We start from the raw sequence: 25535 nt of genomic DNA on the forward strand, positions 1-25535 counted from the left end.
GTCACCTTCTTAAAAAACAAAACCCCCAAACCACTGGAGTTTATATGGAAGAAGACAAGTACGTTAGAGCAGGGTCACGCTTATGTGGGGTTACGAGGACTCACTACACTGCTCTCTGCTTTGTGCTTGAGAAGGTTTGCTTGGTACAATAATGAGTTAACAATGAAAGTATAGAGATTTAAATCCAGAGACACGGGACACTAGTGAATCAATCTTTACAACAGAGCTTAGAACTTCAGCAGATGCATTAAGTACAGATGTACAGGCCCCAAAGGAGGCAGCAAGACCAATTCCCAAGAGACTTTTGGGGTATAGCACGTGACTTATCCAGTTTCTTTCTATAAGAAAAATAACAATGATGACAGTGATGAACATGCAGGCTTTCCGTGAACGTGGTGCCAGATCTGACGTGTGACAACCATTAGCTCATTACCCTTCACAGCAGCCCCGTGAAGATTATGTATGAAGTAAACACCTTCCCAGGTGGGAACGGCAGGTCTGTGATCTGAAACAAGCCCACACTCCGAAAGCTTACCAACGCTGCAGGGGCGACATCAAGAGGGCCAAGTCTGTTGCTTCTGAAGCAACAGAAATTCCTCCTCTCGGCTTTGGTTCGGGACTGGAGTGAGGAGCTGGCCTCAGCAGCCATTTTACCCGTCTAAGAATAAATTCTTTGTGGGACCCTGACAAACCCTGAATTTCTCACTTCTGAACTAATGAGCCCTAGACTCAGGGCTGAGGCACACGCACGGCGAGGTGACAGCCTGGTAAGGCTGCGGACAGACGTGTGCCACCATCAGCAGTAGGAAAACCTGTGAGCACACAGAGAGTTTGGCCGCGCGGCCCAGGATCTCCCATCTTCCCGCACGGCTGCTTTCTGCTTATGAACTTCACGTTGTGTTGCTATCGCGTTTTTCATGTTCATTTGGTGTCCGGGGAAGCTGTGGCTCAACAGCAATTTTCTCTCTACTAAATAAATCCAGGCCCTTTGTGAGGCCCTCTATAAAACGGTCTTTTCTTCTCTCTGACTTCAAAACTTCTGTTCCCTTCCCTTTCCCCACGCCTCCCCTCCCTTTCTAGACAGGGTCTCCTGTATCCCAGGATGGCCTCTGTACAGCAGAGGATGACCTTGAACTCCCGATCTTCCTCAGAGGGCTGAGGTCACAGGCTGCACCACCACAACTGGTTTCATGTGGGGCTGGGGACGGAACGCAGAGCTTCCTGCATGTCAGGCAGGTTTTCTACCAACTGAACTGCATCCACAGTCCCCAAAGCTGACTTTCCGGGTGCTGCTCTAACCTGTCCACGCTGGCCGTCTTACTTTGCCAGTGTCCAGCCTTTTCCTGTGCCAGGACCTTTGGATCTCTGCTGTCCCTGTCTGAGGGAGAAGCACTGTGAGGTGGGGAGCCCTTCCCACCACTCCTGCTTCCCACAGCGCTGACCCCTGGCTACAATAGGGCTACTGGTGGGTGGCTTGTTTCTGTAAGGACTGAAAGGGCAGGTGACACATCACTAAGATCAAACACCATGTTCATATCTGCCAAGGGTCTGTTTGATGACCAATTTAGGATTTTGTGGTGTGTATTCCAAGTGCTAGCCTCACTCCTGACTGACTTTACTCATTTTGCCGTTTATGCCGATTTCCTCATCTATAAAAGTTTGTTCTACTGTAGACACTATATTCTGTAAGCTACCTCCAACCTATTTTTATTTTTGTTTTTGTTTTAAATGAGGTTGCCTACACACAGGCAAGCATTCTTCACGACAGAACAGATAACTGGTAAGTACATGACTGGAACCTAGTCTGATTGTCCTGCTCCCTCCAATACTTACATGTTATCAGCAAAAAAGCAGTGGGCCTGCTTTCGCACCCGCTCCATCTCATCCTTTCTCCACCTGGAACTCGCGGTTAGCATGTGCTTCCGGCCCAGGACCAGCAACTGCAGATTCTGCTGGGCTAGCTGAGAAACTACGCTCAGGAGCTGGAAAACAGAGCCAAACAAATAAGATCAAACAACTGGCCAGATTCTTCTAGCTGGTTCCTTCAGGAGAGTCTCAGTCTGAGCAGGAAGAGAATAGCTCTTAATAATTTTCCATCTTTCAAAGCCTGAGGAAAAGTATAAATTAATGCCTTCTTTCTTGGTGTGTGGTTAACAAGAGCTCTCAACTAGCACGGGCTGGCTTCCAGCTATGAAGTCAAGGATGACCTTGAACATGACCCCCACACCTCCACTTACTGAGTTCTGGGATTATAGGCACACACCACCGTGGCCAACTTATAAATGGATGCTTAACCCCTGCCCGGGTCAGGCTACACTGGTTCCAGGTATGGGTTTCTAAAAGCAGACGAATGAAGTTGTTTTTAAACTGAATCCTCTATAGCTCCCTGAGACAGTGATGGGATTCAGAAGTCACTAACTCAATTTTGAAGCAAGCAAGCAAGAAAAAAAAAAAGTCATACGATGTGGGATTCTCTTCTGTATGCTGTGAATATGTCTTATTACCATTGGTTAATAAAGAATCTGCTTTGGGCCTATTGCAAAGTAAAATAGAGCAAGGCGGGAATTCCAAGCAGAGATAGAGGAGAAAAGAAGGTGGAGTCAGGGAAATGCCATGTAGTGGCCTGGAACCTTACTGTAGATGAACCAGGAGCTTCTTGGTAAAATACAAAATATAGGAATGGGTTAATTTAAAATGTAAGAGTTAGTTAATAAGAAGCCTAAGCAAATAGGCCAAGCAGTGTTGCAATTAATATAGTTTCAGTGTGATTATTTCTGGGCAGCTGGAAAACAAACAAGCAGTCTCTGTCTATATAACCCACTCTGTAGACCAGGCTGGCCTTGAACTCAGAGATTTGCCAGCCTCTGACTCCTGAGTGCTGGGATTAAAGACATGCACCACCACTGCCCGGAATTATTTTTAACAATTTTAAAAAGAATTCTTATTATTATTAGGTGTGGGGGGGATTTGCCACAGTACACATGCGGAGGTCAGAGTTCAACTTTGTGGGGTTGGTCCTCCCCTACTATTATGTGGGTTCTGGGGATTGAACTTGGGTCACTGAGGTAGTGTTTAGCTGAGTATGGTAGCACCTGCCTATAATCCCAATACTCTAGAGTCTGAGACAGGACGATCACCAGTGTGAGGTCAACTTGAGCTACATAGCAAGATCCTGTCTAAAACAAAACTCCCAAACATAAGAAGACCAGCAAGGGTGTTTGGGGCACTGTTTCTACACAGCACCAAAGCTCCCTGGACAGAAGCAGTTCCATTATTGTCTATACTGTGTATCTGATGCTTACCCTGCGCTTCTGCTCACCCCACTCTATTGTAATGTGATTTTAAAGTAGTTGGTTTCACTGCCCCCTAACTCCCAGTTCTAGAATGAAAACAAATGGACACTTGTCCACTGACTGAGTTAACAAACAAGAAATGAAGAAAGCTAGAACCGGAGTGGAGTTCCTAACTGAAAGATTTTAATTGGTAAAATGTAGCCTTCTGCGGGCCACCAGGATGACTCAGAGGGTAACGTGCTCACCACCAAGTCTGGCGCTCAATCCCAGATCCCGCACAAGGGTGGAGGGAGAGGACCAATCCCACAAAGCTGTCTTCTGATTTCCACATGTCCGCTGTGGCAAATCCCCCAAGAGTAGTAGTAATAATAATAATTCTTTAAAGTACAATTTTTTTGCTTCAAAACTAGGGCAGCGACTTCTGTGCTCACACAATAGTTATTTCTTAGCTTCCCCATGTGGAAAGCGTACGGGGATTATCATAGTGTACAAAAAATTAAAGACACATTGTTTCTAGTGAAACATTAACAATGTTTGTCTTACTTGCCTATCAAGCCTAGGAAGATATCAGCTCTGACTGTATACATATTTGATGGTTAGTAAACATGTTTTGATTAGCTGAAGAATGCACTCCACATTGGGAACCAGGCATGTCAGCCCATGCCGGTAGCCCCAGCACTCAGCAGACCAAGGCAGTTTGAGTCCAGAATGGCCCATGTAAGCTTCAGGCCAGCTTGGGCTATACGGAAAGACCTGTTGTGATATCACAAAACGAACAGTAACAGTAGGGATAAGCATAAACAAAACCACATGATTCAGGAATTCAAATATCTCAAAAGACGGTAAAAGTGCCTTTCTTTCAGAATATACTTATTCCGTGTGTGTGTGTCTGATGCATGTATATGCATATTCATATGTGTGTGAACGCACATGGTGTTTTGGACACAGAGTCTTGTTATGAAGCCCTTGTTGAACTGGCACTCCCAACCTGAGTTGTAAGTAAGAATAAGAGTGCTGGGATTGTAGGCTTTACACCAGGCCTCGGATGTTTATTCTATTCATTTATTCTGAGATGGGATCTTGATAAGTTATCCAGATTGAATCTGAACTCACTGTTTTCCAGACTCAGCCTCCCAGGTAGTTGTAATCACAGGCATGCATCATCATGCTGGGCTCTATTTATGTAACCTTTTAACACGTGTTCTCTCTCTCTCTCTCTCTCTCTCTCTCTCTCTCTCTCTGTGTGTGTGTGTGTGTGTGTGTGAGAGAGAGAGAGAGAGAGAGACAGAGAGAGAGAGAGAGAGAGAGACAGCACAAAGACCAGAGGACAACGTGCAAGAGGTGATTCTCTTTTCCACCACGTGAGGACTGAACTCAGGTTATTAGGTGCAGGCGGCATCTCTGGGGTCCTCCATTTCTTTAAAACTATACTTAAATTACAGATTATTTTCTGTAAACATAGATTCAAAGTGGAAGTTGGACCCATAAATAGGAATGACAATTACTTTAAAAACTTGCATAAGAACTACCATAAAGTTGCTACAAAAATATGTTTAAAAAGCTAAAGCACATGTTGAAGCCAAGAATGGTGCCGCATACCTATAATCCCCAGTACATCAGACACCGAGGCAGGAGGTTCTCACATTCCAGGCCAGCCAGCCCGAGCCTGGCTCAATCCTGACGCACGGCTTTGTGGTGGCCGTGCGTGGGTCCTCAGCACCACAACCTACAGCAGAAGCCCACACCGCTTGATTCCCATGCAGCTAGGTAACCTGGTTTAAAAAAAAAAAAACAACCGGGTTTTCACAGACATGCCCTGACTCAGATAAACAGCCCAAGTTCACTACGGAAGAAATTAATAAGGAAGAAGAGAAAAAACATAGCTTCAACTACTCTGGGGCACCATCTTGTGGTGGAGAGACCGCTAATCAAAATTTATCTGAAAGCAATGAAAACGAGAGAATAAAAGACAGCTTTTTTTTTTTTTTTTTTTTTTTTTTTTTTTTTTTTTTTTTAAAGATGACTGGGTAGCATAAAGGTAACTGAAAACTTAGACGGTCTGGCTATGAAAAGTTCCTGCAATAACTTGCAAGCTGGACCTAGTGGGCTGGCTCAAAGTCATGGGCATACTCAGAATAGCAAAGAAGAAAATTTAACTTAATTGTATGTTTGATCAAAAATAAAACGGAGTCAGGTGTGATGGCACATGTAATTTTTTTTTTTTTTAGCTCTTTACTCTTAGGGAACCCACCACCCAGCTCTCAAATAAATAAATACACAGACTTATTCTTACTTATGAATGTCTGGCCTTAACTTGGCTTATTTCTAGCTAAATTTTCTTAAATTATCCCATCTACCTTGTGCCTCTGGGATTTTACCTTTCTCTATTCTATATACCTTCCTTTTCTTCTTACTCTATGGCTGGCTGTGTGACTGGCCCCTGGCATCCTCCCCTCCTCTTTTTCTTGCTCCTTCTTCTTCTCTCTTCTATTTATTCTCTCTGCCTATCAGCCCCATCTATTTTGACTTCTCTTCTCTCTCCTGCCTAGCTATTGGCCATTCAGCTCTTCATCAGACCAATCAGGTGTTTCAGACAGGAGAAGTAACACAGCTTTACAAAATTAAGCAAATGCAACATATAAGAATGCAGCACATCTTTGCAACATTAAACAAATATTCCACAGCATAAATGAGTGTAACACATCTTAAACTAATATTCCACAATAGGTGAATGTCTATAATCCAAGTACTCAAGAACTGAGGCATGAGTATTGCTAGTTCCAGCTCAGGCTGGGCTACACAGACAGACCTTGTCTCATCATCAAAAGAAAACACACAGCCTGGGACTGGAGCTGTAGCTGTATACAGTAATGAATTACGATACATAGCTGAGTATAGTAGTATCTACAGGCTGTATTATAGTAGCTGTATACAGTAATGAATTACTATACACAGCTGAGTACAGTACTATCTACAGGCTGTATTATAGTAGCCAGTGAGGGGAGGGGGCAATATGACAAAAACCTAGAACTGGGAGGAAGGACCTAGCACACATACAAGCGGAAGGGAAGAGTAGGAGGTGTGAAAAGAGAGGTGATGTGGGGGAGAATACGAGCAAAGTACAGTGACGAACACCAATGTGTGCAGACACCAAAAGCACACAAATGCCTCTTCTCTCTGTGCAGATGGTTCCTAAAGAGGCAGCCTAGCCAGAGGATTGGTAGATGGTGATGATACCAGTGGAACCCTGCACACTGTATGCAGAATGATTCCTAAGAAGGCCACACGAGCTGGGTATGGTAGCTCACACCGGAAGGCATAGAGAGGCAAGTGGATCTCTGTGAGTTCCAGGCCAGCCACAGCCACATAAAGAGACCCTGTCTCAAAACCACCACCACTATCACCAACAAAACTATACAACTAACCAACCAACCAACCAAACAAACAAACAAAAATTCAAACCAAGAAAACCCATAGAAGTTTGTGGAGCTGAGGCTTTGTTTTTATTTTTATCAATTCTGTATGTTAAAAACAAAATAACCCAAATTTTACACTAACTAAAAGAAACTCACTTCTGATTTTGGGTTTTTTCCTCCTGTGATCCCTACTATTTCACCAAGGTCCATAAGACACTGAAGGAATACCATCTGAAACAGCAGAAGTGTGAGAGCACACTGAAGGCCAGCACTGGGTGTGCACACTGAAGGCCAGCACTGGGTGTGCACACTGAAGGCCAGCACTGGGTGTGCACACTGAAGGCCAGCACTGGGTGTGCACACTGAAGGCCAGCACTGGGTGTGCACACTGAAGGCCAGCACTGGGTGTGCACACTGAAGGCCAGCACTAGGGTGGGTCTCCTAGTTCAGCTTCCACCTTGACTGTTTCACCTCCTGGAGAAATGGATACTAGATTAAAAAAACAAACTCATAAATCATATTACCTACTGGCATAAAAATGATCAAAGATAGTTTCTGAGTGTAGGCAAGAATACAACTGGCAGGGCTTCATGTGTTCGAAATACTGTGAGTGGGGGCGTCAGGAAGAGAAGAGCGGTGGAGGTGAGGTGAAGGTCAAAATACTTGAGCATCCTCAACAGCAAATGTCGTTCATGTCCATGTTCTTTTAATGTCTTTTAAAAAAATAGTTTTATTAAGTTGGGTGGTAGTGGCGCATGCCTTTAATCCCAGCACCCAGGAGACAGAGGCCAGGAGGATCTCTGAGTTTGAGGCCAGCCTGGTCTACAGAGTTCCAGGACAGCCAGGGTTACACAGAAAAACCCCATCTTGATACAACAACAAAAGTATGTAGTGCATGCATGTGTGTGTGTGTGTGCCATTCCCCACTGAGCCATCTTACGGGACTCTTAATTTCTTTTTACTTCCCTCTCTGCAAGTTCTTCTACTTCCTGGGGTTGTATGGACTGTAGATCTTCAAAAAAAAACTCAGCAAGACAACAATATGCATTCCACATATAATACTCACTCCTCAGCGAGGCATGTGGTACACACTTGTAACCCCAACATTGGTAAGTAGAGGCAGAAGGACTTTGAGTTCTAGGCTAGCCTGAGTTACCTGGCTTGAAAAAAAAAAAAAAAGATTTCAAAAGGTGTGGAGGCACAGCCTGTAATTGCAGCACTTGAGAGACTAAGATGGGAAGATCTCAAATTTGAGGCTATCCTGTGCTACAAGGTGAGTTTGAAACTAGCCTAGCTTATGTTTGGAGGCTCTGCCTCAAAACAAAATAAAAATTAGGATAAAAAAGTTGCATACATGCAGTTGCTTGGTAACTTTCCTCTCTAATATCTGTCCTCCCCGACTTCCCCTAAGCCCCCAGAACTGGACGGTCTGAGCCTAAGTTCTTATGCATGCTGGGCAAGTTCTGTACTATTGAGATACATACCTACGGCTCTTTTTAAAACACTCCAGACAGAGTCCCAGTTGCTTAGACTGGCCTTAAATATATCCTCAGCAAGGCTCAAACTGCGATCTTTCTGCCTTAGGCTCTGAGTGGCTGGCGCTACAGACTCCACCTGTGTAACTAGGCCTGACTTCTCTTTCAGTTAATGAAATGTGGCTGTCCTTACAGAATTTCCCACATTCAGTACCGCTGATTTTATCCCCGAGTATCAGGGAGTAGTCTCCAACCTGATATGATTTCTAAAAGCCTGTAGCTGGACCTAGGGACCAGTTGGGATGCGAAGTATTTAACGTTGTGGCATGCCTGTTTGCATGTGTGTCTATTTCAGAGCATGGTCTTGACGGCGGAAAGGCCGGTTTGTTCATCGGCATTATCAAAAGCTTCTCAGTAAGTTCCCAGGCAAACGCTGTCGGGGCTGCAGATCTAAGGGCAGTTATCTCTTAACCTTACGGGCGCGGCTGATGAATGACTAACGCACAGGCATTGTGGTAACTGCTGGGAGGCAGTAGAGGTGGCCACTTCAGTTACGCTCAAGGAGAGCGGCGGTCAGGGACAGTTCCACAGAGCAGGTGACAGATAGCACGGCCGAGTCTCCAGATGAGTTACCCAGACAAGGAACGGGGTTTTCCAAGGACGAGGAGCGGCATGTTCAAAAGATCATGTTGAGTTCTAGGAAACCGAGTGAAAGTCAAATCCAGCTCAGCAGAGCTTCGGGAAGATGACAAGAAGGTCGAAAATGAGGGGGAAGGAATGTCCAGGTCACAGCCACGGGGGGCGGGGGAGAGGACAGGATTTAAAACAGGGACTGCCACTGTCGCTGTCGAGACTCTAGGCTCTAAGAAGACCGCACCAGCATGGGGGCTTATCAGGAGGCTTCTGCAGCAGCCCGGGCAGGGAACGGAGGCAAACGGCAGCACAGACGGAGAACGGTATCTTCGGAGCTGGCAATGCAGAGCTGGACAGTCACTGACTGCAGGGGGACAAATTCAGACCTAGACCACTGGATGGTTCCCAAGCAGGGTCGGAGAGGGGGAACCTTTGATAGTCCTGGGCAGGAGGTATCTAGTAGGCAGCCCAAGAAGCTTCAGATTGGGATCAAATGAGGACCGTAGAGGGAGGAGCCATCAGAAAGTAGGTGCGCTGTCAGGGAGCAGGATAAGGACCTAAAAGGGAAGAAAGTAGAGGCTCCGACCTGCGGAATACTAGAAAAATCAGGAGAGGAGAGAGATGACAGAGACACAGAGAGAGAGCGCGCACAGGAAGGAACTGACAGTGCTGCAGAGGCACCTTGTGAGGACCAAGATGTGGTCTGCAAACACCTGTGACCAATCTGATTGCCCCATAGCAAACAGTATGGAGAGTCCCACTGCGTCCCTTGACCCTATGTAAGACTGCTTTTGTTTTATTTTCAGTTTTGAGCACAGCACATGTAGATTTAAGGAAAGGTGAGGAAGAATGCCCCTCCCACTGCCCCGAGTGGGTGGGGCTCTAAAGGAGGAATACCCCAAGACTGCTTTGTGTAGATGCTGTCCTACAAGCAGAGCCCTGTTTTGCTTAACAAACAATCAGTTCTGCTCTTCATTCAGACCAAGTGGTGTAGCCTCTTCAAAACACATACACACACGTGTGCAGGCCCCCACTCACCACACACACAGACTGCCTTAAAGACAAAATTTAGGATAAATTGAGGAAAATTTTTCAGAAAAAGCCGGTAGCAAAGGCAGATGCTGAAGACAACAGGCAAACTTGTTGGAAGAGGGTTCCTGAGAAAGAATCTAGGGTTAGGGAGAGGACACCTCTTGCACTAACATGGAGGGAGCATCGGGATGGATTGAATCCAGCGAAGGTAATGTATGTGCTGTACATGTACAAGAGTGGTCCTTCCTCCTGAGAGCCCTTCTCTGTGGTCTGGGCATAGGTGCTTCTCACGACTGCAGAGATGCTAACCGAGACCAGAGAGCTCTCCAGACAGCACAGGATCGGATAAAGCCCAGGGTGGTTAGTGGTTCACAGGCGTCCTCCCTGGGTCAGAACCCAGGGCATCGGGGAAGGTGATCACGAGGACGGTGTGCTTCCAGTTCCAGACTACTGTCTGCTGAAAGGTGCTTTCAGGTGGAATTACAACTGAAGCATAGGTCGCCATGATCCCTCTTTAATATTTAATATGAGCAACGAAGAACGCGATCCCAAATTTCTATCTGCATGTAACCGGTGGTTTGGGGTTCTGGTCTCAGGAATTCCAAATTCCTTTCTTATTTATTTGCCGAGATCTCTTTATTTGTAAAATGAATAAAGTTCCTTCCACTCATGCATCTCCTCTCCCTTCATTAGCCTTGTGTTATAAAAACTTATGTCACCGGGCAGTGGTGGCGCACCTTTAATTAATCTTAATTCTGAGATTTAAGAATCTCAGAAGGCAGAGGCAGGTGGACCCCTGTGAGTTCGAGACTAGTCTGTTCTACAGAGGAGTTCCAGTATAGCCAGAGCTGTCACACAGAGAAACCCTGTCTCAAAAAACCAAAAAAAAAAAAAAAAAAACAAAATCATGTCATCATTAACAAAAATGTAAAGTTACATCCTTTACATAAAATTTCTTCATATGTAAAGATAAAAGTCTTTCATAATTTTTTCTACTTCTTAGAGCAATTTATGAAGGAAGTCAGTGGTGCTTCCTCATTTAAGAATGAGGAAGTAAAAAATACCATATTTATTCAGAATGTTCCTGCATGGTAATGTAGAGAAAGGGTATTTTCCTTCCTTCCTTCCTTCCTTCCTTCCTTCCTTCCTTCCTTCCTTCCTCCCTCCCTCCCTCCCTCCCTCTCTTCCTTCCTTCCTTGGCCCCGTGTCCCTTGGACAATGTATTTAGTAGCATTCCCTAGTAGTTTCTGCCACTGCCATTCCATGTGTGAAATGAAGACATGTAAATAGCTCTTTAAGAATTATGGGACGTAGCTCAGGTTCCTGAACTCATGAGCTTTCTCTTTCTTTATAGAATCTGGGGTAGAAAGGGAGCTGGGTTAAGTTGCAGCTATTCTCACCAAAGGTGGACTGAGCTGTTATTAGTGCAGACTGGGACAGGGTGTGGAGGTTTAAGGACCAAGGCATTAGGTATGGGACAGACCTAAGCCCTTTCCCCCTACCCCCCTTTTTGAGATTATTTCTAAGCTTTTGAAGGTCTTGTATTCCCAGATAAAACCATGAGAGTGCACACCAAGGAGGATGTCAGGCCGCAGTCCGTGACCTGCTGAGGTTCAGAGCCCGAGCTGTAAACTAACTTTAAATAGCGCCCACTGTTAGGGAGGACGTCTTAGTATTTATAAAGGGGACATTTAAAGCACCATAAACAACTGAGGTTCTTAGAGTAACCACAAATAGCTGACGACACTTCCGACACAAATGCCAGTTACACAGCTGCTCGGGAGACCACAGCCAGGAAGTGCCTCGCCACCTTCTGCGTGGTGGCTTCACAGCAGACAACCCCATGGTGGTGGCTGACGGCACTGGGCAGTGGCAGGTTGGGTGGGCAGGGTAGATTTCAGAACATTTCAAGGGGTCAAATCAGATGAGAGAATGGCAGTAAGTAGATTCTTTCGTGGGCAGTTGTTCATTTTGACAACCGTTTCTTACAAACCAAGGAATTTCAGGGACACGGGAAAATAAGTGCAAGGCCACAAACATGCCTGGACTTGATGCTCTGCACTTTTTACCGTGCTCACGGCAGAGAAGACAAGGGAAGTTGTAACACGCTAGTGTGTGGGGCATCCCACTTGTTTCTGTAGATGGTCCACAGGCACGGCCCTGGCTCGAGTCTTCTCATGTTTCTGTTGAGCTAAGTCTTGGGGAAAGAAGGCTTGAGACAATGCTCTGCTTCTCCAGTGACTGCCATGGTCAGCATTTTTCTGCGCACTGCTGGAAATACCACCATGTAGAAAAGTGCAGGGAGCCTTTTCAAATTGGGACTTGAGGCTTCTGGTCTCAAAGGTTCCCATCATGTATCCATTCGCTTGCTATTCAGCTGATTCTGTCAGCCTCAGTTTCACCACTGACTGTAGGTGCCCGCAGACAGGAAGATGACCTTTTAAAAAAGGGATTAATAATTCTGTTTTGTTGGAACTTTTTAAACTTTATACGCCGTGGAAGAGCGATCAGCACTGGATGACAACAGGAGTTCTGGAAGATGAGAAGCAGAACCCGGGGCCAGCAGGAAGAGGGAAACCTTCCGTGGGTGTGTGCAAACTCCACAGGCTTGCATTTTGGGTGGAGCAGTTAGAGGGGAGGGGGGCGGAACTGAGGCAGAGTCCTTCCTCCACCGACTCTGAAAAATCTCTAAACGCCTGGGGAGAATGCATATACATTGTATTCTATTACCTTATTCTGATGTCAGAATGATCCTGCTGCCTTAAGACTCATCCTACATCCTGCATCTGTCAGTCTTTGGTATTTTAGGGAGATTTCAATGACCTCATCTTGTCCCCAGCTAATGAAACAATTCTATTGAGGAAGAGAACTGTCATTCCTGCCTTGGGCACATCCTGTCCAGTGTGGGATGTGTTTCCTGCACACGGCTGTCTGCTCTGGTGCCACTAGCACCCACACAGCAGTCTAGCCTTTCAGAAAATGACCCAATTGTCGGCCTGCGTGGATCCCCAGCTAGGAGACCCAGAGTTGTCTAGAAGACAGATCTGGTTCTTGACTCATGGTGTGACTTTTTCTGAGTATTTATAGATATTCTTTGTGACTTTTTGAAGTCTCTACAAGTTATCTGTGCCTCCTTCATTCTGCAAGGCAAGAGAGGGTAGATACTTTGAATAATAAAAGCTAATTTTAGAAATATTGAGCTAACTTATTCTGAAGCATTCAAATATCACCCTCAAAAGGTTTATAAAGGTTTCTGCAGGGGGTGAAGAGGTGGCTCAGAGGTTAGGAACACTGGCTGCTCTTCCAGAGGACCTGGTTCAATTCCTACCAGCCACATGGTGATCACGAGCAGCTGCAGCTGCACTGTGGGTACTCGGCACACATGTGGGTACTCGGCACACATGTGGGTACTCGGCACACATGTGGTGCACAGACACACATACACAAAATAATAAATACAATAAACACAGAGCCAGGTAGAGTGGTGCAGGTCTTTAACCACAGCCTTTGGGAGACAGAGGCAGCCAGATCTCTGTGAACTAAGGCCAGTTAACTAGTCTACATTATGAATTCTGGTTTCAGCCAGAGCTACACAGTGAGATCCTATCTCACAAAACAAAACAAAACAAAACAAAAGGCCAACAATAACAACAACAAGAACCCCAAACCGAAACTAACATAAATTTTAAAAAAATTTAAAAAGTTTTTTCATGGTTCTCGATCCAATCCAAGAAAGCACACGGACACTGTGAGGTTTGGAAGAGAGAAGGTCTGAAGATCCATGCAGCCCCTCCAGCTGCACCGGTCGAGATAGCTCCTGCCTATCCCAGAGGCTACAGAGGTACACACAGTGGTCACTGACTGTGTTCTCTGAACAGTCTTTGTCTGTCCGAAATCCATGCAAGACCTGACTACATAAAAGTCACCTCAGATCTCTCTAGTTACTATTCCTGCTGACTGCCACCAGGAGGGCGAACACAGCAAGTGAAACAGGACAGGCGCACGAAAGTAACATTTCCACCTGGTAGCTACTGTTCAGCAATACCACAGTAGTTATGAAGACACAAGCTCCGGTACCAGCCTGGTTCCAAATTCTGGCTCCATGACATACAAACTCCATCAAGTGGGAAAACCGATTTTCTCTTTGTGCCTCTGACACAGAGTTGGTAAAATGGAAATAACAATTGTTTACCATGAGCGCTACTGTAGATAAGGCATGCAGATACATAACATACAGAAAATTACCCAATAAATGCTAACTGTTGTAGATACTGTCCAACCCAGGGAATTTAGATAGCCTAAACTCCTTCTTCTAATAAAAAGAAAAAATCAAATAACAAAAGAATAAAACAAAGAAGTGTAACTCAATGTCATGGCCTATGCAGCCTGGAGTCCCTCTTGGAGTCTCAGATTCATCTGGGATCTTGACTGTGTACCACAGACAAGAATTTCAGAACAAGTCACTGTGAGGCAAAGCTGGTGAGTTTACTGATTAATAAGAAAGAAAAGACACACCTGAAAAGAAGTGAATGGAGGCATTAGGAGGAGCATGACCCTAAGTGCCTCAGAAGTACACACACACACACACACACACACACACACACACACGAAGCTACGTCATGGCTACTGGATTAAGTATGTGCCGGTATACTTGCATTTTATTTTGTGTGTATGGGTTTTTGCCTGCATGTATGTCTGTGCACCATCTGTGTGCAGTACCCACCAAGGCCAGTGGAGATGTCAGATCTCCTGAGGCTGGAGTCACAGACAGCTGTGATGTACCATGTGGATGGCGGGAATTGAACCTGGGTCCTCTGGAAAAGCAGTCTGTGCTCATAACCACTGAGCCATCTCTCCAGCCCTGAGATATCAAAGAATTGTGTCTGTCCTAGGAAAGGAAACTTGGTAGGTGCAGTGTGGAGAAGTGATCCCCACTTATACATAGATCACAAGAGGTTGACGTAACCCAGTTTCTAGGTCTCTCTAAAAACCTCCCTGTTTGATCTGCCCCAGGGAGAGAATGGCAGTTCTTTGGTAGGAGGTCTGGTCTGTTATGTCAAAATTTCTTGGTGGCAGCCAGTGAGAGACAGGAACCAGACCAGAAGAGCGACAGCTCCTTCCTTACACTCCCTCCACCTCCTAACCGATTATTTTGCCGGGGTTGGGTGCTTTGGTGTCAGTCTGGCAACACCAGATAAGAGCAGGAGGACATAGCATTTCAGGGTAAGAAGGCACACATACGGATAATTTTAATCCCACTTGAAGTCCCCGTAAAACTATCATAAAAACTTTTTAAAATGATAAATCCACAAAGACTTGGGAGACAAAGGCAACTTAATTTTGGAAGCTGGGAAGCAGGTGAACAGTGGGGGGCAACACACACACACAGACACACACACACACAGACACACAGACACACACAGACACACACACACACAGACACACACAGACACACACACACACAGACACACACACACACAGACACACACACACACAGACACACACACACTTATCTTGCACATGTGACTGGAAGCTAAGGACCAACAATTCCTCAAAAGACTCAAGAGCTGGAAGTAAAGAAGTGAGACTGACTGGCTGGAGGCATGTAGCCTACTGAAGAACCGGGCAACTCGAATCTATACCACTACTGCTGAGATGGGGGGCAGAAGCCTAAGAGTTCCGGGGAGAGGGGCAGAGATTCCAAAGATGGCAACACTAACAAAATAACCAACCACCAGACACCAAACAGTTTCCAGAATGAAGATATGTCACCTGGCCAACTCAATGGCCGCAAACATATTACACAGGTCACACCATGTAAAGTTTTACAGTCGAGGAAGCAGGGGAAGACTCTGGAAGCTTTCAGAGGGAACAAAATCGACCTCATATTAAAGATCAGAAGTCATAGGCGGAACCCAGTGACACAATCCTGAAATCTCAGCTAATGGGAAGACTGAGGCAAAAGGATTGTAAGCTCAAGGTCTGTCTGGGTTATGGAGTGAGTGCCAGGCCAGCCTGGGCAGCTTAGTGAGACCCTGTTCCAAATGGAAAATAAAATGAAGGCTGGGCTCAGGGAGTAGGGACTGGAGAGAGGGTTCGGTGGTTAAGAGCAAGTCCTCTGGAGAGCCTGTGGTGCTTACAACAGCCTGGAACTCCGGCTCCAGGGAGAGCCAATTCCTTTGGTTGCCTTGGGCACCTGGCGTTCCTGTGCACAAACCCATGCATACACACAAAATCAAAAAATAAAAATAAATCCTGAAACAATAGAGAGAGAGAGAGAGAGAGAGAGAGAGAGAGAGAGAGAGAGGGAGAGGGAGAGGGAGAGGGAGAGGGAGAGGGAGAGGGAGAGGGAGAGGGAGAGGGAGAGGGAGAGGGAGAGGGAGAGGGAGGGAGGGAGGAGAGAACTGGGGATTTAGGTCAGTAGTAAGAGAATTTGCTTAATATGTATGTACAGGGCACCAGATTCAATCTCCGGAACTGAAACAACTTCCCAAACCAAATTAACCGGTTAGCCAACAAAACAAACAAAAACACCAGATCCCCCCCCCCAAAAAAAAAACCCCACCAAAACCCAAAAAACAAGAAGCTGTTGTGCAGGTGCACGCCTTTAATCCCAGCACTTGGGAGGCAGAGGCAGATAAATCTCTGAGTTCAAGACCTGGTCTACAGAGCGAGTTCCAGGGCAGCCAGAGCTACACAGAAACCATGTCTTGAAAAACCAAAAATTAAAGAAGAAAAACCAACAAGGAAGCTAGAAGTGAGAATGCTTCTAAGACCAATGATGGAAGAAGTGGTGGGAAGGCTCAGTGGGTAGAGGTGCCTGCTGGGCAGGTCTGCCGACCTAAGTCCCACCCCAGACCTCAGCGGACAGGTGAGGGCTAGGCCAAAGCTGCTCTCTGCGCTCCATGTGCGCCACGGCATGTTCCTGCCTATACTCAAACACGCCCCCCTCCAATAATAAATAAAAACTTAAAAGAGCAACACTGGAATCCTGAAAAATTGTCTTCAACATTCTGAAAAAAAAATATGTCTAATATTTTTCTCTCTCTCTCTATATATATATCTAATAGCTAGCTCTCTATTTAGCCACACTATCATGTATGAGGATTAAGTAAAGATCTCTGAAACATGGTAACTGTCAACAATTTTACTTCCCATGCATCTCTTCCCTTAAGAAAACTCCTGGAAGGGCTGGAAAGATGGCTCAGAGGTTAAGAGCACTGGCTGCTCTTCCTGAGGTCCTGAGTTCAATTCCCAGCAACCACACGGTGGCTCACAGCCATCTATAATGAGATCTGGTGCCCTCTTCTGGTGTGCAGGCAGGAAGTTACATAGATAATAACAAAGGCACTGGCTGGTCTTTCTGAGGGCTTGTGTTCAATTTCCAGCGCCTACGTGGCAGCTCACAACTGTCTATAACTCCAGTTCCCTGGAATCTGATACCCTCACACCAATGCACATAAAATAAAGTTAAAATAAAAAAGGAAGGAAGGAAGTAAATGCCTGGAGAGCCAGGCCCGGCGGCACAGGCCCTAGAATCCCAGGCTTGGGAGGTGGAGGCAAGAATAGCAGAAGGCCAGGCTGGGTTACCTGAGACCCTGTCTTAAATACTCCTCAAAAAGAAAAAGAAAAAAGAAAAGTAAATTCTGGACATTTTTCGACTAAATAGACTAACCCAAGAAAGAGGAAGACAGGAGACCCAGTCCAGGCCAGGAAAGAGGCGCAGGAATCCCAAGAAGCTGCATTTAATTGCAGATCCTAGTAACTACGAGTTATCTGTGGCAGAGAAGGTCATGGATCCCGAATGGAAAAGGACTCAAGAGATGGCTTCTTCATATGCTTAACCCTATGAACCTCGTGTCCTTGAGGCAAATTAATAGCCCAAGTTTCCCCATATGTAAAGTGTAGCGTTTAAAACAAAAGGAGCAGAAGGTTCCTGTCTTCACTGTTAAGTTAATTAAGCTCTTACAGTTGTGTAGCCATCATAATGTGTGTGAAGAGCATAATAATCTCTGTTCCCTTAAAAGTTAACACATTTCAGTCTTCAATAGGGAAGTTCCTTTGTGTTTCTCAGAGAAAAGATCTACCCAATACTATATTCATATAAATTTAGTTCGATATAGCAATGCAGGCTTCAGAAATCCCCAACCCTGTACATCTTCCTTACTTCTGCTTTTCTTAGCAGAAATGAGGAGCCTGGCTCTGGAAAAGACAGGAAGCAATGATGGGAATGCGATTTAAGGGAGAGGTTGGCAGGAGGAATTAGAATACACACAAGGCAAGTATATTCACCATGTTTCTCTGACCAAGGCAGAAGCATGCTGGGATGAGTGGGCTCTCACTAGAGGAGATGTTGGGACAGCCTTTTTCACAGGTGTCTAGACAAAACAGAAAACTTTTATTATGAATTCCTGGGCAATTATGGCATGTTCAAAATACTTTAAAAGTTAACATTTCTACCGGGTGGTGGTGGCACACGCCTTTAATCCCAGCACTCAAGAGGCAGAGGCAGAGGCAGGCAGATCTCTGGGAGTTTGTGAGTTCGAGGCCAGCCTGGGCTACAGAGAGAGCTCCAGGACAAGTTCCCAAGTTATAGAGAAACCCTCTCTCAAAAAACCCAACCACCCCTCCCACCCCCTAAAAAAGTTAGCATTTCTATACATCTCATCATTAATCCTCACATACGTCCTATGAATTTGGTACACTGCCCTCCTCATTCTCCCTTTTTATATGGGGAAACCAAGGCTCAGCAAGGTTATGGAACTAGATCAAAGTCACAGGCCAGTAAACAGCAGGGGGGGCTTCAAACCTAGAAAATTCTAACCTCAATCCATTTTCTAATCAGTGACAAACTTGTGCTGGGGAGGTAAAGGCACCTTGTAGCCTGGTCTGATGTCTAAGCTCAATGCCCAGCAGACAGATCCACAAAGTGGAAGCAGAGAACCAACTCCAGCAAGCTGTCCTCTGAGCTGCACATGCGAGCCATGGCACATGCGTACTCACACCTGTGCAGAGCAGAATAAATACAAGCTGCCAGCAGCATCGTGGGCCAGCACTGGGGAGGCAGGGAAAGGTGTTCTGCAAGCTGTGTTAGCAAATGCTGTACACTGGCTACCTCCTCGTCACCCGAACCTCACTCTTCAGTGAGTGTCATGAGTTTTAATGACATTTGCCTCCTTGTAGAGACCTTCCGAGTTTACTTTTTCCATTAGTCTTGCTCGAGAGCAGCCTAAAAAGGATGAAGTCAAAGTGAGGCTGGAACAGGGCCTTTAAACCTCATGTGCCATTAGCAGACATCCAACAGAGACTCAGAACAGAGCTCTTTTACTGGACTGTAAGGATGAGTGGCAACAGAGGGAAGTCAGAAAAATCTGGAAGGTCAGGTCTGTAAACCCAGCCAACTGGGAAGACTAAAGCAGAGGGACTGCAAGTTCAAGACTGCCTAGGCTGCAGAGAGAGCCCAAGTTCAGCTACAGCAAATTAAAGAGAAGTAAAGAGAGGCTTGGGGCTATGACTTAATGGTCGAGAACTTGCCTATCCTGGGTGAGGTACTAGATCAATACTCAGTGTGGTATGGAGTGGGGGTGGGAGCCCAGGGCTGGGGAAAGACTAGGGAAGAGCAAGGAAAAGCAAAGCTATCCCACAGGAGGACAAAAGCCCTTGATGGAGCTGAAGAGCTGACGTCACCCATCATGTTAGTAAAGATCTAGGAAACAAAGTATTTGGAAGACTCAGTTTCCAAAGCATATTTGAATCCAAGTATCCTTGAGCCTAATTGCTAACGAATGTGAAATGCACAGCTAGGGAGTTTGTGGGTAGAAAATATTCCACAATTACACAACTCTAAACCTTCCCATCTGATTTTAACTGTAACAATGTGCAAGTAAGCACGCTCCTCAGTGTTTCCAGCCGTGTATGCACGAAGAGCTGCTATCTTTCAATCCACATTGCATTTTAATAATGAGTCCCAACTTCGGAGCTTTCTTAGATGAACTGAGTTGTCGTCCAAGTTGGCCGTATGAGTAAGTGCTGCTAACAGCTGCGTTAGCCACAGGGAAACCTCGACTTTAAGGAGAGCCGAGCAGCCACTGGTAGAGAAACCCAAGGGTCTAATTCCCACATCTCCTTCCCTAACAAATAAATGAAATGCAACATAAAAAAGTACAGGCAGGTAGGCTTCTTCTTTTGGAGGTATGTGGGAAGGGCCATGTAGGCCAGGCTGGCCCCACAGTCATTAAGTGGCTGGGATACAGGCGTGCAGCAGTAGACTGGGGTCAGGCTGTCCTTCCTGCCGCACCCATGGCTCTCCTTGTAGTACACTAATGGAATTTGTCTCTTTTACAATTGTGTGTGTTTGTGTGTGTGCATGCTTGCACTTTGCCACAGTGTGCCCGTGGAGGTCGGAGGACACTGTGTGGGAGTCAGTTCTCTTTCCATCGCGTGGGTCCCAGGGATTGAACTCAGGTCAACAGGCTGAGGCAAGTGCCTTTACCTGCTAAGCCATCTTGTCGGCCCTAAACCTGATTCTTTCTAAAAATAAAAATGCAAAGTATGTATAACTACATGTTTACTGACCACAAGTCAAGATAAAGAACTATTACATAATTCAGGAAAAAACTAACAAACATTCTGTTGTGATTATTTTGAGAGGAAAATATGAGAAGACAAAACTTTCAAAAGGGACTGCGGAAGGAGCTCCCGAGAAAAAGTGGCATGAGTTTGCACCCCAGAACACATGAAAATCCTGGGCATGGTGTTGCACACAGACAGCCTCAGCCGTGGGCGGTGGTCACAGGGGATTCCTGTGGTCTGCCAGCCTTGCCTGCCTGCTTGGTGAATTCAGCATCAAAGAGAGACGCCAGCTCAAAAAAAAAAAGAAAAGAAAAGAAAAAAAAAAGACGGATAGTGCCTGAGGGACGCAACAGGACACCAGAGGCTGCTTTGCTTTTGCCTTTTGGCTTCATACACACATGTCCCACACCCCTATACCTACACCTGCCCACATATGCTCACTCATATTTTAAAAAACAGACAACTACTCAAAGGCACTGGGAAGAAAACCTTTAAGCCTGCTGAAGATTAAAAGTCACAAGTGGATTTTCGAGAGGCTTAGCATACGTTTTCTGAGGAAAGACAGAGGTATGCTATGCTGGGAAGCAGCAACGAAAATCACGACGCAAGAGCCTGTATCAGAGGGTTGCTGTATCAGGAAGGTGAAACCTCTGCTCTGTGTCTTCACACGATTCCTAACCATACATATCAATAGGATTTCTCGGGACTCACACATGGACGATGTGATTCCATGGGATTTCTTTCAGGTATGTTGGCTTTGCTTTGAGAGGGCTTTGCTGTCTGATCTGTTCTCTCTCCACCACCGCTCCAGGGGCCGGGATTTCACAAATGAGCCTGGCTCGGCTCTGAGTGTCTTCCGCGACTCCTCTGCCGACACTTCAAAAGCAATTCACTGCATAAAATCTAACTTGCTCGAGATGTTGGACAATACAAATAGACTCACTAAATCATATTTCTTTTCAGTCTGTCTTCTGCCAGGATTACCTGGCACAGTTCACGTGCAGTTTCCACTAAAACAACAAAACCAAACAAATACAGAACCACACAGCTCTTTGATCTACACAAAAATCTGCAGTTGGCTTCTCTGGGAGGAACCACACCTACTCTCAACCACTGGATGTTTATCAGGCTATACTAGTTGAGAGGCGTGAAAATAAAAGTGGAAAATTCCCTGTAACCAAAACAAAATACATTACACACTAAAATGATCCTTGGTGATACTCTTCGTCTATCCGGTATAACTTGAGGATTGTAATTGCTTATTCAACCCACCAAATAAAAGACGACTGGCATATGTGTCCCCTTGGATATGGTTCTAGAATGTTCCAAGGAAGGAAAACTCTATTTCTGTACGAGTGCTAAACTTATATGGTTCAAAATCCAAAAGAAACCAAAGAGTATTTGGTGAAAAGTCTTCCCCTCTATCTCTAGACACCTAACTCCTTACCTCAAAGGCAAAGGATACTATTCATTTCCCAGGTAGCTTTCTAGCAAGATGTCTACAAGCATGTGCATGAATGTACACGTGTGCAGGGGGAGATGGGGGCACATGTTTTCCTTACCCAAATGTAGCATTCTGGACACCACTTCTATATGGACTCTCGGGCGCCTGTTCCACTCTGCCATGATTAGAAAATTGTGTGTGTGTTTTTTATAGCTCTTCCTTGACTAAGCATTCTAGCTTTCCTGGGTACTGTGGAAGTGCTTGAGGTAAGCGGATCTGTAATTCTCCTACAGCAATCTGCCCCTGTTCTATGTTCCTACTGTTCCTTCTGATGCTCGCTTACAGAAGCTACCTAGTGTGGGAAGAGGATGGTACAATGCAGGGTGCCCACTCCGCACACGACAGGCACACAGTAAGCACTCGGTAGCCAGGAGTGAGCCGACAGCAAAGTCCCAAGTGTTTGGGAGAACAGAATGGATTTTCAGTTAGGCATGCAGACTGAGACAGCATGATCACCAGGACTCTGAGGCCAGCCTGGCTACATAGCAGATTCTGGGATAGCCTGGGCAATAATGAGACCCCTTTTCAAAGAAATATTTCATGGGCCAATGAGATGGCTCAGCAGTTAAAGGCATTTACTGCCAAGACTGATGATCTGAGTTTGAGATCCAGGACTCACATGTAGAAGGAAGAGAATGAGCTCTCATAAGTGGTCCTCTGACTACATATATGCTGTGGCATGTACTCCCCAATAAATAAACAAACAAACAAACAAACAAACAAATAAATTTAATAATAATTTAAAAATTCACAACAAACAAACCAAACGAGCTGCTCAAACTCCTAAGTGAGGCATTTTCCTATATGTTTACATTCACCTGATTGGTCCCAGAACTATAGATCTGTGAAACAGACAACAATGATCTCTTGTACCCATGGCAACAAACAATGATGTCCTCAGATAGCCAATCTCCTTGAGAAAACACATGGGCACCTTTGTATAGGATTTGTTCATGGGCATAATCATCTACTCCCTAGTTGTTGCTGTCCAAAGTGAAAGTGTGCATGTGATGTGATTTCTGAGAAGAAAAAGGAAAGTAGGGTCTGGAGGTGTGCTGGTTAGCCTTTGCCAACCTGACATGAGCTACAGCCTACGAGAAGAGGGGCTCTCTGGGAAGGCAATGCTGCCAGCATACTTGTAGGCAAGTCCGGGGAGCACTTCCTTCAACCCCGAGGAGCACTTCCTGGACTGATGATTTTGTGAAGGACTCAGCCCACCGGGCGGTCCTGGGTGTGTAGGAAAACAAACTGAACAGGCCATGAGGTGGTGTAGGAGGGTCTTCTTTCTATGTGTTGCTTTCATTGGTCAAATAAAGAAACTGCCTTGGCTTTTTGATAGGGCAGAATTTAGACAGGTGGAGTAGACCAAACAGAATGCTGGAAGAAAGAAAGCAGAGTCAGGCAGACGCCATGGCTCTCCTCTCCAAGACGAATGCTGGTTAGACTCATGCCAGTAAACCACAGTCAAGTGACAATACACATTAATGGAAATGGGTTGAATCAATATGCAAGAGCTAGCCAATAAGAGGTTAGACCTAATGGGACAGGCAGTGTTTAAATGAATACAGTTTCTGTGTAATTATTTCGGGTAAAGCTAGTCGGGAGCCGGGCGGTGGGAAGCACCTGCTGCTCCTTTTACTACAATGAGGCACAAGCCATTAAGCAGCATTTCTCAATGGTTTCTGCTCCAGTTCCTACCTCCAGGTTCCTGTCTTGGCTTCCCTCAGTGGACTGGAAGCCAGGACATGCAAGGCAAACAAATCCTTTCCTCCATATTTGCTTCCAGCCATGGTCTTTATTACAGTAACCAGACAGGAGGTCAGACAGTGGCTGAAGAAGATGGAACGGAAATATGACTAAAGAAACTTTGTGTTTGAGATATCCAGAGGCTCCAGAAAATTCAACCTAGAGACGCCCCTGCTAAGCATCCTCACACTGAGCATAAACTTCTATTCCCTTTACAACTGCTGCCATCTGCAGGACATGCAGGAATCAGGGTATTAGGCTACAGTGTGGGAGCAACTGAAATGAGGAGCCTAGTGCACCACAACCTAAAGTCCTTGTGCCCATTTACTAATTTATCTTAATTTTATTTATTTTGCTAGTATTTTTTTTTAAGGAGGGGAGTCTTATATATGGTTCAGGACTTCTAATCCTCCTACCTTAACCTTTCATATCTATATTTAGAGGCTAGCCTGGGCTACATTGTGAGACTGTCTCAAAAACCAACCCAAAACAGACCCCACAGTACCCCACCCCATAATTCCAACACATGGGAGGCAGAGATAGCAAGACTCCTGTAATTCTGAGGCCAGCCTGGTCCATGATTGTGAGATACAGGCTAGCTAGGACTACACACCAAGGCCCTGCCTCTAAAAACAAGCAAAAAAAAAAAAAAAGGCCAAAAGCCAAGCAAAGGTATTCAAGGTTATAGTGTATGCTTCCCTTCCTCCCTCAGCCAGGAAAGGTAGTGCCATGGAGCAGACGGGTTACTGTAGGTAAAGATCTACTACAAAATTAGCACTTAGGATCTCAAGCTACCTTTTTAAAAAAGATTATTTATTATGTATACACTGTTCTATCTGCATGTATGCCAGCAGGCCAGAAGAAGGCACCAGATCTCATCATTATAGATGGTTGTGAGCCACCATGTGGTTGCTGGGAGTTGAACTCAGGACCTCTGGAAGAGCAGCCAGTGTTCTTAACCTCTGAGCCATCTCTCTAGCTCCGATTTCAAGTTTCTTAATTAGCTGCTGTGTAGTCATGAATAATAAAGAAAAAAGAGAAAAAAAACTAAGTTAGAATTGTATATTTATCTATTTATTTATTTGTGTAACAGCTCTACCATGTAGCCAGCTGGCCTGGAACTCACTATGTAGACCAGGCAGGCCTCAAACTCACAGAGGTCTGTCTGCCTCTGTCTTCTGAATGCTGGGATTAAAGGTGTGCATCACTCTGTTTATTTGTCTTAAGGTAAATCAGGACTGTGCCAGAGATGAGAGTGCTGGGAGAAGTATAAAGGGGCTCCCCATTCTGGGGATCCCTCCTGTTTAGGGAGAGAGGATGTGAGAGGAGGGAGAACAGCAAACTCTGTCAGGCTCAGTCTACAGGTGTGAACTGGAGGGACCCGAATGATGGCACCACAGATCACACAGGACTACCACACTACCAAGAATACATTACACCAATGTATCACATTGTTATACGTGGTTTTTAACCTAAGTAAGAGGGATCCATTACGATTACTTATTAGAATTAGAAAGAAGAGCCGAGTGGTAGCCCAAGCCTATAATCCCAACACTAAAGAGACCGAGGCAGAAGGATCACCAGAAATTCCACAGGGCTATACAGTGAGGTCTATTTTAGAAGAGTAAAAATAAAACAAAAACAACTCTACCATAATAACAACAAAATAAATAAAAAATAGAGATTTGTTCATGATGATTAAATAAATTATTGTTTACAAATCACTTTACATACAGTAAACTGTACATAAGTGTTTCTTAAATGAGATCTGTCCTTCATAGTTCAAGTGTTTATTTAAGGAAAATTTTTTCTGGGTTGTTGGCTTCACACCTATATTCTCAGAACCCAACAGGTCAAGGCAGGG

The 25535-nt window shown here is 45.3% G+C and overlaps 1 protein-coding gene across 1 annotated transcript in view; it reads right to left on the reverse strand.

Annotated features, from left to right (window-relative positions):
* The window catches only part of Prorp (protein only RNase P catalytic subunit), a 100533-nt gene that overhangs the window by 1756 nt on the left and 73242 nt on the right, over nt 1-25535 (reverse strand). Inside the window, exon 6 of the mRNA XM_048415794.3 lies at nt 1834-1982. Coding sequence (XP_048271751.3) covers nt 1834-1982 — 149 coding nt within the window. The remainder of the gene's footprint in view (nt 1-1833; nt 1983-25535) is intronic.

Source organism: Myodes glareolus, chromosome 11 (assembly GCF_982192425.1).
Source record: "Myodes glareolus chromosome 11, mMyoGla1.1, whole genome shotgun sequence".
Taxonomy (NCBI): domain Eukaryota; kingdom Metazoa; phylum Chordata; class Mammalia; order Rodentia; family Cricetidae; genus Myodes; species Myodes glareolus.